This window comes from Pyrus communis, chromosome 11 (assembly GCF_041283825.1).
Source record: "Pyrus communis isolate YQ-2024b chromosome 11, ASM4128382v1, whole genome shotgun sequence".
In the NCBI taxonomy this organism is placed as follows: Eukaryota; Viridiplantae; Streptophyta; class Magnoliopsida; order Rosales; family Rosaceae; genus Pyrus; species Pyrus communis.
In genome coordinates, this window is record NC_142575.1 from 9,626,468 (window position 1) to 9,640,271 (window position 13,804).

A 13,804-nucleotide genomic window follows, 5' to 3' on the forward strand; every position below is an offset into this window, starting at 1 on the left:
GTATTGTTGATATCAGAGAGACCACGACCACGTTGTTGACAATTGCATAGATCTTAAGCGCTCGTTCGATGGCAACTTACAGAATACTTAGCCATAGTTCCTTGGCCCAACCCAAGCGTTCCCTTGGCGTCGGGTGCCACTGCAAATTATGATCTGGTAAGAAGGAAGGTGATCTAAACTTTGTCCAGATGATCTTCACTAGTAAGGAATTCTAACCAAGATAAGAAGGCTTATGCTCGGGTGTCGTGCTAAGCAGCTTCGAATTTCTACTTAGTCGGAGAGGTAAGCCAACCCTTGAAGCTGAAAAGATTGTCAAAATAACTTGTCATGTTTAATGAAGATGATGGATTCAGAGTTCTGCAACCTGATAGGAGCATATTTAGGCGACTTACTTAGCTTGTTTTCGTGCATCTGTGTTGTTAATTCATAGTTGTTTTAGTAGTTTAAGCCATTTTCGTGTGTTTTTAGGTTCATATGGCTAAGGAAGCAAAAAGATGCATTTTGGAGCATTTTGGAGCAAAATTGGGCTTGGAATGGATAGCATATGCTTGGAGCCAAAGTGTTGGACGAATTTGAAAGCCTTGTATGCACTTTGGACATAAAACAAAGGGCCTAGCCCAATCAAACAATCCTTTGAGCCATGCAAAACCTCTAGCCCAATCAACAACCCTTAGCCACATGCATTCACACACACATGCACTTACTCTTTCATCATTGCACCACCATTCACACACACATGCACTTACTCTTTCATCATTGCACCACCAATTCAACACATGCATTTCCACCTTCCTACTTCATCATTTCAACCACATATTCACCCACATGCACTCTAATCATTCAACACATGCATTCACACACCAACAACCTAGCTCTTTTTCCATCATTATTTCATCCACATGCACTCTCAATCATAACAACCACATTCACTCTTAAACAATCACCCACTTATTCTCCCATTCCCCCTATAAAAACCCATGCATTCATACACAAAAGACACATCTCATTTTCATACACAAGACACCACAAACACATCCAATCTTTCCCTTTTGCCGCAAATCCCCTTCCATTTCTACACAATCTCTTCTCGGCTTCATTCCATTCCATACACTCTCCCATTCGCAGAAACCATTCAACCTTAGCCGCTCCACCTTCATTTACAACACACTTGGAGCACCAACACCGAAGGCAACTCTTAAGGGATTTCGACATCAGTTTTGCTTCAAGGGTTCTTTCTTCTTAATCCTATGTTCACTCATGTTATATATTTTTATGTCAAACCTTTTGTAAACATGAAGTGTAACTAATCTCTCTCTAGGGATTCGATGTAGCCTTGCAAGATTGCCATGTAGTTAATTCAGAATTCTCATTTAATCTATCTATTTCTTGTTTCATTCTCCGATTTAATTGTGACTTAGTGTGTTGATTTTAATGCTTGATCATCATTTGAATTAACCACAGGCTGTTTAGCCAAGATTAAAGCACACATCATGCATAATCTTGGTGGATATGTGAATGAATGAAGGGAATGTTTTGCAAACATCCTGCCGAGTGTTCCCTTTGGTTTTGTGAAAGTTTCTTGTGCACTACATATTCTTGATTAGGAACCAAAGTTGCACATCACAATTAGGCTCATGATTAGAGACATTTGATCAAATCCACACATCATATGGTTGATCATATCTAAGTGAAACAAACTCAAGAAATAGGTAGATGGATGAGTATAATCTGATTCAACAAGCATGGCCTTGGGTTAGCAATGGTAAAATCGAATCCCTAGCTTCATCTCCATTGGTACTATCTCATTTTATTAGCTGTTGATTCATTCATTTTGTGTTTACTTCATTTCTTTATGCTTTCAAGGTACAACAACAAATCTGCCTACATTGATTAGTTTTATTTCTCTAGTAAAGAGTTCTTGCAAAACAAGTGATTATATAGGTCCAATTAGTCCCTGTGGATTCGACACCCTTACTTGTGCCATTATACTAAACATATTCTAGCATGAAGAAGGAAAACATCAATCACAACCCCATGATGACCCCCTGCTCATCTCAACAAAGATAGCCAACTGTGAAATTACGCGAGTCTTTGTTGACACTAGTAACTCTGTAAATGTCATATTCTTTCGACATTCGATCAGCTAGAGGTCAACAGGGATCTCTTGTGCAAAAACATAGAACCCTTTATATTGTTCAGGGACATTCTATTACACCTAGTCGAAGAAATGGACCTTACGTTGTCAATCGAGGGTCATCCTAGAAGGGCTAGCTTAACAACCAGGTTCACAATTCTGGACTACCCTTCAACTTACAATGTTAACTTTGGACGACTGTTTCTTATCGAGATGGAGGTGACGATTAATCAAAGGATGTCAATGATGAAGTTCCCGATTCCTAAAGGGGTAGGAATGATCAGAGGCAATTAGGCGCCAGCAACAGTGTGCTACGCATCAATAGTAAAAGTGAAGACCAAGGTGTCGACCGAGGGATTCGTACGAATGCTTGGACGGTTGCTTGCACCAGATCCCAATACTTGTTGAATGGCCTGACCGCTCATTCGAGCGGAAAGGTTGCCTAGAGGCATTACCTGGGATGAAAAGGACACAGTGGCAGGTTAAGGAAAACTTGGACTATGTGGCGGCTCGCACTCAGCAATAGAAGCCTATGATGGGGCGAATTAACCAAGGTCCAAGTGGGACGGTTAACTCACTAACCGGACTACAAAATTGTCATTGACAAGAGCCTGGCTGAATAGGTGGAATGGTGTTAGTGAGTTAGTACAAGTTGTAGGCACATTAAATGACACTTTGAGAGACTCCAAGATTGAAAGGCCTATATACAGAGATGAAGACCTTCAATATGAGGGTCAGACGAATAAGAGAGAAAAGAAGATTGTAAGAGCCGAGCGTTATTTTCTTAAAATTAATAAATTATGAGGGATTTAGCCTAGTTTTGAGGAATGAACCACTTATATCTTTGAGTCCATTTCATTTCAGTCCATATCATAAGCCCATTACAAGGGATTTAATTAAGTTTGTTAACCTTATAATTTGAGTGTTAACATATGGCTTATCCCAGAAATAATGCTTTGCATTCGCCAAGAAAAATTTCCTTGCTGAAACGTTAAGTATGTATTTACAACTCCCCTTGCCAAATAATTCACAATGTCATCAAACCAAGGTGCACTGCTATGGGCAGCAAAGAGCTATTCATGTAGAAAGCTTTCACTAATTAATGGAAGTGAATCCCTTCAACCATTGGAAGAATTAATCACGATTTTCTGACTACCACTCTTATCATTAATCTCCAAATTGAAATCTTGAAGTAGAAGAACCAATAAATTAACCTTGGTTTTGCATCTTTTTTAGACAACAAATAATTCAAGGTAACATGATTGCTGTAAACAATTACTTTTGACCCGACCAAGTATGAACAAAACTTTTCCAATGCAAATAATTCAACAAATTCTCCATTGCCCATTTATTCAGATTCCCTGGTCATCTTGTCAAATACTTCAAACGCCACCCGGACTTAGAAAACAAATATCCTCTAGTTGATGCATTAACATGGCTCTTAGATGTAGGATTAGCCCACTAAAAAGATGCTCATCTATGTGTCTGTGTCAATGCCAGCATGTGGACATTTCATTTACATCTCAGTGTATCTCTCTCATGCCTCGTGAAACTCCTTGTTTGGCCGCTATGAGAATGACAAAAATCTCTCTTGTAATTCAAGGTCTTGGATGTAGGATGGTATTTGTTCAAAAACTTTGTATGCAACTGCTATCAAGTAGTGATAATGTTAGCTAGAAGGGTGAAATTTTTGCCTTCTCCCTTAGAGATGCGCGAAGTGAGTTTGGGGGTTGCGTAGGGGAGATGCGAGAAGAAGAAGATGCACATGTCAAAGTACAATTTTACCTATGTATTAACAGATAGTTAACAGAAAAATAACTTTTGGACTAAATTTGCTAACGGAGTACACCACAGGGGTTTAAATCCGAGTTTTTTTAGCACAGGGACTATCTTCTGAATACCTTATGACCACAGGGATCATTTATCCGATTTGGCTTTCAAATTTTGCTTGTTTTGATAAAAAAAATGATTTAATTAAAAACTATTTACAAAATTAATTAACCAAGAATATGGTAAAACACAAATTATTTAAGAACAATCTCTGGCAATGTTGTCGGCTTTTTACCACATGCGCAAAAGGAGTTAAAATCACACAAAATACTTACAAATGCTTTCAAGGGTACAAAGTAGTTGTAGGAAAAATGTTTATGCAAGGTCGTTCTCCAAAGTGATTATTTGAAATAATTTAGTTCAAAAACCAAATATTAATTAACTATTTGAAACAAGGTTTAGAAAAGATTGAATTCACAATTTAAAATAAGAAAAACGTTTTAATGAAAACAATTAAGAAGAAATCGATAGTCACATAAAAATTTGGGAAATACCTAGAAATAGGACAATTTCTTAATCTTGGGATAGAAATAGGACATTTTAAATATGCACATGGCATTCATATGCCATATCGGACAGAAATAATATTTTTTCTACACCTTAAAATGACCAAATTGTCCTTCCATATAAATGGGTTATCTATAAATTCCAGCTCTCATTATGTAGAGAGAGAAATAGAGAGGAGAGAGAGAAAATCTCTCTCCCCCTATTCTAGTTCAAAGAACCCTAACCCACTCATCTTCTTCATCCAAGCGCTCTCTCTCTCTTTCTCTCTTTCTCTATCTCTCTTCTCTCTACATTTTTAATATACACAAGAGCTCTCTCTCTAACCCACTCATCTTCTTCGATTTTTACCTTTTCATTCGTAGGTTTTCTGAACTGGGTTTGCTTAATTTTGGTTTTTGATTGATGAATTTTTAGAGTTGAAGTGATTGGTTTGGTGTTTCTTAGAGGGGACCCAAATTCTTCATTTTTTATTTTTTATTTTTTACCATTTCTCTGGTTTATATGTGGGTTTTCATTTCTTCTGTCATTTCCCTCCCTTTGCTCCCTCTCTCAATCCAAATTCACAAGCACTAAAATAAGGTTTGGCTTTTGCTGCAATTAAATGAAAAAATGTATTAAAGGCCAGTTGCCTTTTGGAGAAGAGATAAATTTTAGGGAAAAGGGAGAAATCAGAGTGGAAAGAAGGAAGAGAGAATGATTGGACGAAACTACTTCGCGTACTCGTTCGCTCTCTTCATATCAAGCTCGCTCATACACTGTATGTACATGACATGCACAGGACATGCACATGCACAAGTTATGCTCACAGATCTAAGCTCAACTCAAAAGCCCATAGCTCACAGCTCTCTCTTCGAAATCAGAAAAAATGATCCTAAACTTTATATGAAGAATCGAAGATTCATTAATTTGAATTTGGTATCAAATTTGATTGGGTTCAAATATTTCAAGGATTTGAAAAATTGCAGTTTGAATGGGCACTAATGAACCTAAGTGAATCAAACGAAATTGTTTCATGAACTCGTTCGCTTTTTTCGTATTTGCAGGGCTGCCTCTGAATCAAAGGAAAAAGTAGTAAGCTACATTAATGCGAATAGTATCAAAGTAAACACCATCTACACATAAGACACTAGATGCACACCACAAGCACATAATATGTACAGTATATGCACATGATATACACAGAACAAGAGAAACTTTAACGGCAACATATTGGTATAATGGATACAATTAAGGGGTCTTTTGATATGGGTCCAATTTTATAAGCCTGTTTTGAATGGAATCCACTTATATTACATAAGCATAAGTGGGGGCTAGTAAGTACAACAATCATCCATGTCAGCAATTAAAATGCACATAATTTACCAACAAAATTACAACAATTGCCATTAGACCCCTTTATTAGGTCTCTTGCAGATTAATCTCTTTGTTTATTCAAAAACCTTATCCTCCCATCTTTCAAATTTGTTTGCGTCTGTGTCCAGCGGAAACTTTGTTTTGAATCCTAAATCCGTATGAAGCTATGAAAGCTATAAATTTTCTCCCAGTATATGATGAAAACAGAATAAGCGAAGATCTGATTCTGGCTTCACGGTATACCTGGAGAACTGGTATTGTAAGTTTGGGTGTTATGTGAACTGAGATATGCTTTGTCGTATCTATTTTTTAATTTCAATTTTAATTGAAAGGGGATATTCTTCATGTTTCCCTTTATTGATTGCACTATAAGATTTGTTTGTAATCTCAGATAATGTTATTTTGTCATTATTTGGACATAGTTCGTAAATATACTTTCTAATTGTATAAGGATAGGTACTTTCAAATTGTTGATAAAAAATGGATGTCGGTAATTTTCCTACATCTTAGGTAGTTTAAAATCGTCCCAAACAGTAATATATCTGTACAACTAATGGTGAATGTAAAAGTCATATTCTACAAGGATAGGTATACTTGTAGAATAGGTATTGTAACTTCTCGGAAGATTTCAGTTTCATACATGGTTATATGGTATACCTGTAGAACAAGTACTTTCAAATTGTTGATAAAAAAATGGTTGTCGGTAATTTTCCTACATGTTAGGTTGTTTAAATACAATATAGGTGGGATTTTTTGTTACATGTTGGAATTTTTGCTTCCCCAACTTAATATACCTTAAGATTTTTATTTTATCAATATTTTCACAATAATGTCTTTCCATAATAGCAATACTAGAGTAAATTTGACATTATTGTTTAATTGAAAAAAAAATGTGACAGTAAAACTAGACAAGCATAGTGTTGCTAAAAACACAATGAAATGTTCACAATAACAATCAAATAGTTAAATAACTTTTGCTTTAGACAAATTTTTGCAAACATAATCTATTAAATAATGGTTGTCGGTAATTTTCCTCCATGTTAGGTAGTTTAAAACCGTCCCAAAAAGTAATATACCTGTACAACTAATGGTGAATGTAAAAATCATATTCTACAAGGATAGGTAGTTTATATTGTAAGCCAAATTGATAGGTAGGATAAAATTTAACATCTTATGGCTGCTTGTTATATATAGGTTTGATTTGGAAGGTTTAGTAATGATAGCATAATAAATATATAGTCTTCACATATTGCATAAGTCATATGACATGTAAGTAGATAATGGAAAAAAGAAGAATATGAGTAAACAAAAAAGTCGAAGGCATCATTTTATTACATTGATAAAAATAAAATAAAAAATAAAAAAACATGTGTTCATATATTTGAAAAAAAAAAAAAAATCCAAATGGCAATGGAGATGTATGTCAAATAGGGGCGTTGCAAGTTTTCCGATTGTGGCGTGTAGCATCACCAGACCTACTGCACTTGTTGGGGCATGTTTCTTCCCCAATAGATTTTAGTCTTTTAACTTTTGGTCTACCTGGGGGCCTCTTTGTCAATGGGGGTTCTATCACAAACTCCTGACTCATAGATTGTTCATCCCTTTCAATATCAGGTACAAGAATAATGGGATATGAATAAGAAGACTTATAGAAATCTGTTGTGAAATAATCTTCGACATAATCATATGGGTTACCTCCATCTTTCAAAATAGCTGCCAAAGCATGTGCACAAGGGAACCCTTTAATTTGCCATTGATAACAAGAACGAGTATGACTTTGTAAGTCCACCATGACAGAATACTCATCTCTGACTTCAAAAATATGTTCACTTGAACGACACACATTCCAATGTCTTCCAACTTCAACCATTTTCATCATTTCGTCATCCATTGTTGGGCATATTGGTGAGGTCCATCTTTCGGCTTCACGTTGCCTATCAGAACTCATCTCCATCAACTTCACACGTATGTTATCAATCATTTGGTAAGTTGGCATCTTGCGTTCATCCAAAATCCAAGAATTGAAGGATTCTACAATATTAGAGCACATCTCACCATATTTTTTCCCCCTGAAGTATGCATTGGACCAGTTTTCTTTAGGTGTGTTATGCAAAAATTTCTGAATTATTGTACCACCATCCTTGATGAGAGTTTTCATTTCCTAATCGAACACAAGTTGGGATGGAGCGTAACAACATTTTTGGAACAGGTTAGCAACGACTTCACCATAACTAGAACCCATCTGCTTTGGATATTTACTTTGTATATTCAATTTGTGGTGCTTCTGGACAAACGGTGGAAACAGCTTCAAGTAAACAACCTTTCCACCAAAGAATGCCCAAAATCAAGAAAATGAGGAATAATGCTGAAACAACTCCAATCACAATGAATTTCTTCCTTTTGCTATGATAGTGACAATAAGAGAACAATAAATTTCTACCGGAAATTAAAGAGTACACTTTTCAAAGAGGCATAACATCAAACACCTTCTATGCATTGGTTTTTTTTTTGTTTTTTTTTTTTTTTTTTTAATAAAAAGAGAAGGAAGCATATCAATGAGAGATGATAGAAAGGGATTAGGAGGATTAGGATAAAGTCTTCATGTTTGAATTCGCACAGCAAACAACAATAAAGTGGAAAACAATTATAATATACCTGACTTGAAAGTTAATTGGCATTCAATCTGCTGTGTTTTAGTCCTTTGATAGATGGAGAAGGTTGAGTATCGACAAACCACGAAGGAAAAACACGATCATAAAAATTGTACCTAGAGAATAGGTCTTCTGAAGAAATCTGCACGTATAAACACATGTAATTTGTATAGAAAGTTACTAGAAAGTTAAAAGTGATTAAGCCTTCCTTAAAAATAGATTGATAAGAAATTCAAATTCAAAAATTGTGATGAAAGACCACTGAACAATGAATTTGAACTCTGATAAAAATTTAAAACGTGGGAAATATATGGAGAACGTGCAAAATCTACAGGAGGGTAAAATAGTAATAACAATGCAAAGTATAAGTAGGTATCGTTCTGGACCGGGGATTAGGAGGGATTGTTAATCACTTGGATTTGACTCAAAAACGTAAAAACACAATATAAAACACTAAACTAGACTCAAAGAATGCAAAACTAAACTTTAAAACACTCAAACAAACTAAAAGACTCAAAACAGCACAAACACACTCAAATCTGCCTAAAAACCACTTTCTGGGCAGTTTTGAGTATAAACACAAATTTGGACGAAATTAAGTTGTAACTTGACTCAAGACTCTTAAAAACACAAACTAAATTGATTTCTAACTAATTTGACATTAAAGTAAAGGGGGATTTAGGTTTATACGAAATTAAATTAAATGTACAGATTGTAAATTAAAACAGAATGTAAATATGAAATTGATGAAATGGAATGAATGGATGATAGAATAGCTAAGGGGTTCATCTCCATACATGTTACACTTGCATAATAAAACGATTTCCAATTGCATTTCAATAAACCATGAATTCTCAACGCTCCAAGTTAATTAGGTCCGCTTAAATTAACTTTCAAATCTTCCTAACGTTATTGGATTGGATGATTGCATACGACAACCCAAAACATTCCCCACAAGTCCTCTACATGATTGCATAATAGAGATACAAGCAAGAATCATTACGCTCTATGAAAATTATAAGTGTTGACGAGGCATTCGTTACTATGGAATACGCATGAAACTTATGCCAAGAATTCGTTTAACGCGATTGTTTATAAGCAACCTCCACTACTTGCGAATATAAGTTCGTAACTATTAGGTGAAACTCACTTATATTCTAGCATCATATTCATGCATGAAAATTAAGCGCGCATTCTCAATAAACATACATAAATAAGTTATCAATCAAACGGTTAAATAAATTGAATCCACAACTTATGAAACGCAATTAGAAGTAATCAAATCAAAATGCAAGCATAAACATATATTTCGAATCCCCCCCTAGCCAAGGGGGGGTTTAGTTCCTCATAACTTTGAAATCAAAGAAACACCTAAACATTCCAACAACTCAAACTTGAATTGTATGAACGTTTAGGCACTCTTCTCTTCCATTCCTCATACGTACAAAACAAAGAGAATTGAATTTAAACATTGAGATCAAAGAAACACCTAAACATTCCAACAACTCAAACTTGAATTGTATGAACGTTTAGGCACTCTTCTCTTCCTCGTTGTTGTATCACAAGGTCTAAGGTGAGTTTTGGGATAGTGTGAAGTGTTTTGGACGGATGGGGAGTGGTTGGAGTGGTGTTTGGATTAGTAGGGATACTCACGGCACAAGGGGATGATTTCTGTGGTGTTTTGGATGATTTTCTGAATATGGACGAATTGAATGAATTGAGGTGTAATGCATGCTTATTTATAGGTGAAATGGGGGGAACATGACAGCTAGGAGGGAATGTGGCTGCATGTTTGAATGATTAAAGGATGCATGTGGGTTGGAAATGCATGTGTAAGCATGTGTTGGCTGAATTAAAGAATGTGAGGGAATGATGAAAGGGGAAACATGACAGCTAGGTTGGTTGAATGATTATGAGTGCATGTGGCTAATTTATGAAGGGAATGCATGTGATTTAAAGGGTGGGAGTGCATGTGATTTGGTTGGAATGATTGGAATGCAATCTGAAATGGGAGATGGAATGGCTGAATGTGGTGCAATGATAATGTCTTGTGGCTGAATGGATTAAAGAATGGGAGTGCATGTGGGTGGAAATGCATGTGGGTTAAAGAGTGAATGCTTGTGCAATGACAGCTAGGTTGAATTAATTAAAGGGATTGCATGTGCAAGGTTTTGGTGTGAATGATTGAATGTGCATGTGGCTGATTTATGAAGAGTGAATGCATGTGGCTGCAAGGTGTGAATGATTATGGGTGCATGTGGCTGCAATGGATTAGGAATCCTTCAATTTCGTCCATTCCTTTTGCTCCAAACATAAGTTATCCATTCCAAGTCCAATTTTGCTCCAAAATGCTCCAAAATGCATCTTTTTGCTTCCTTAGCCATATGAACCTAAAAACACACGAAAATGGCTTAAACTACTAAAACAACTATGAATTAACAATATAAATGCACGAAAACAAGCTAAGTAAGTCACCTAAATATGCTCCTATCAAATTCCTCCACACTTATCTTTTGCTCGTCCTCAAGCAAAACAGAAAAACAAAACAAACAAAACGACACTAAACAAGTAAAACACAACCTAAACCTTCCAACAATCGTCTCAGGGATTTCCAATGCACATGACAAGTTAAAAATCATTATTCCCACAGATTTTAGCCATCTTTACACTTAAGTACATTTTTACTCATAGTCACCACATACTAGTTCACAATTAAGCATTTTAAAACCATGATTTGAATGTTGTAACATGCCTTAGAGAATTTCCTCAATTCCTTATTAGAATGCACTCTATTTTCACACAGATTTTCTGACTACACACCCTACACTAGTTATATGTGAGAAGATTGATGTAAACATGTAGACGAATACTCACATATGTTATAACAAGGAAAGCATTTTCTGGATTTACGATAACGACATGAATATGATCTCATGAATGGAATGCTACTACTTAGAATGAGAACCAGTGATTCCATAAGCTCATATCAATTCCAAACTCCACATTATTGAACACATAACGATCAAGATAGAAGCATAAGGGTTGAAACGGGGCTAAAGGTGTTTGGCTAACAAAGAAGGGATATGGAAAACAAAGGTTCTTAAAGAAATAGCGAGCAAAGCATTTGAATTAACTTAGAATTCACTTTTGAATGAAAACTCAACTTTTGAACAAAAAGGGAGAACAAGCTCTTTTTTCTTTCTTTTCTGTTTTTTTCTTTTTCATATGTTTTTCACAAATTTTTTTTTTTTTCTTTTCTTTTGACTCTCAAAACATACATAAATGCTTAAGAACAAAACATTCTCCCCCACACTTATTTTCTTTCATAATGTACTCAAAAGGAATTCATTTAAGTCATGCTCACTATCATTTAAGAACAAGGGTGTGGACTGTCCTACACTAGGCTAGGTGAGGATAATGTGGGTAAACAAAGAATAAAGGCTAAACAAGGCTCAACGGGGTTAAAACTTACAACAAATACGAAATATGGGAAGTAAGGCTATTTGGTTATGGTGGCAATTACACAACTTCATCTTGATATGTGTTATGCAATTCAATATCATGCTTTGAATGAAACGGATATAAGTTCTAGCATTTAGTTCTATCATGATACAATTGCATTCTAAGTAGCAACCAAGCAAGGAATAATGAGATCATGCAAAAAATTTAGAAAACAAAGAATCACAGATTATAACTCTCCAAAGAAGGTAATGGCTCGAGTCTCACAGGGTTGTAGCGTTATTATGAGTTTCTTCCTTCAAGCATGTTACAAAAACGAATTTTTCTTTTATGATTGCATGTGAAGTCATACATTATAACCATAACCAAGCGTATACCAAGAGTAAATCAAACTTTCATCCATGTTTATAACTCTCTTTAACAGTCATGCAATTACAAACACACAAAAATGACTCAAAAACGACTCTTTTTTGGTATTTTTCAAACTTTTTCGCATTTTTCTAAGGTTTTCTGTTATATGACACTAAAACACATCAAAACACACTAAAAATACTTTAAAACAGCAAGGAACAACATTTTGAAGTTATGGGCGACAAAATCCAACGAATTTGCATTAAATATACTTAGTTACCCCCCCCCCCCCACACTTAAATCAAACATTGTCCTCAATGTTTTAAGGATAGATTCACACAAAACATAAGTAAACACACAAAAAGCAACTAAACATACTAAACATGGCAGAATGTAACTAACAAAGAGAAGAGTTTAGGGACGCAAATCTGGTTATGGAGTGTATATTCCCTCTTCTCCTTGGTGATTGTATTGAGGCATGATCTTGGTGATTCCACATGCTTACTCTTGAACTGGTTTCCACCCATCGTTGATTTTCCTTTGTACTACTCTTGAACTGGGCAGCAGGATTCTTTTGTTCTCCCCCGAGGGTCTGAGCTTACCCCTGTTATCTGTTTCTTTGTTCAATCTTTGCAGGAGTGGTCCCTTCTCTGGAAGTGTATCAACCGTTGAAGATGACTACTCGAGAGCAACGCTAGGTAAGCAACCAGGAATAAATTCCAGGCAGTCGGAACCAGATCGGAAGACTGACTCCAAGTGCCGGCTGATTGCTTCTTTCACTTTGCCATGCGAGTAAGAACAAGGACAAAGAAAAGGACAGGGAAAGAGCATGATATGAGATACTTTTGCTTTTGACCTTGATGATATGAGATACCTTTGCTTTGAAGAAGCGGTGAATGAATCAGCACATGCTTCAATCTATCGTTTCCTCCTGGGTCATCTGTACTCCAGGCATCTGGTATCATCTTTGGGGAAGAAGAAAAAAATGAGTAATTCGAAAGGCTTTGCTGGGAGTGCGCCCTCAGAGGTGAGAAAGAGTTGGCCATTTTCTTCAGGTTTGCCTTGCCATAAAAGACGAAGGTCGACATATATAGAGATAATATCAAGTGGTGGTATTGTTCTTTTACCCTTGTTGACAAACGTTTTGATCCCGCAAATCCGGCTTTTTGAAATAGTGGCGCCTCTTCGATTTCTGAACACGCCTCTTCGATTTCTGAATACGCCTCTTCGATTTCTGAGCAGGCGCCCCTTCGCTTTCTGAACGACACGTAGTAGTGCGGATGCGGCTCCTTTTGACAAAGCTGCACGTGTTTTCTAAAAAGCAGAGAAAGCGTCGCCGAACTTTGCGCTTGTCGGCTAAAGATGTGTAGTTGCGACTATGGCCTCCACGTGTTTTTTGAAAAGAAAAAATCTTTTGACAAAGTTGAACGCGTCTTCTGAAAAGCCGAGAAAGCGTCGCCTAACTTACGCCGGAAATTCCGGCTTTTTGAATCGGTGGACGCGTCGCCTTGGCTTTTTA

At 36.2% G+C, this 13,804-nt stretch overlaps 1 protein-coding gene across 1 annotated transcript; it reads right to left on the bottom strand.

Moving 5' to 3' along the window:
• Positions 1-7,201: 7,201 nt before the first annotated feature.
• On the bottom strand, positions 7,202-8,717 carry LOC137743067 (uncharacterized). Its single transcript, XM_088679913.1, has 2 exons — positions 8,480-8,717; positions 7,202-7,985 (listed from the first exon to the last, which is right to left on the bottom strand). Exon 2 carries the CDS (start codon positions 7,980-7,982, stop codon positions 7,248-7,250), a length of 735 nt encoding a protein of 244 aa, XP_088536039.1. The 5' UTR covers positions 7,983-7,985; positions 8,480-8,717; the 3' UTR covers positions 7,202-7,247.
• Positions 8,718-13,804: the final 5,087 nt, after the last annotated feature.

Bases quoted from the DNA above. Each gene is read 5' to 3' on its own strand.
- LOC137743067 (XM_088679913.1), bottom strand. From the start codon at position 7,982: ATGAAAACTCTCATCAAGGATGGTGGTACAATAATTCAGAAATTTTTG.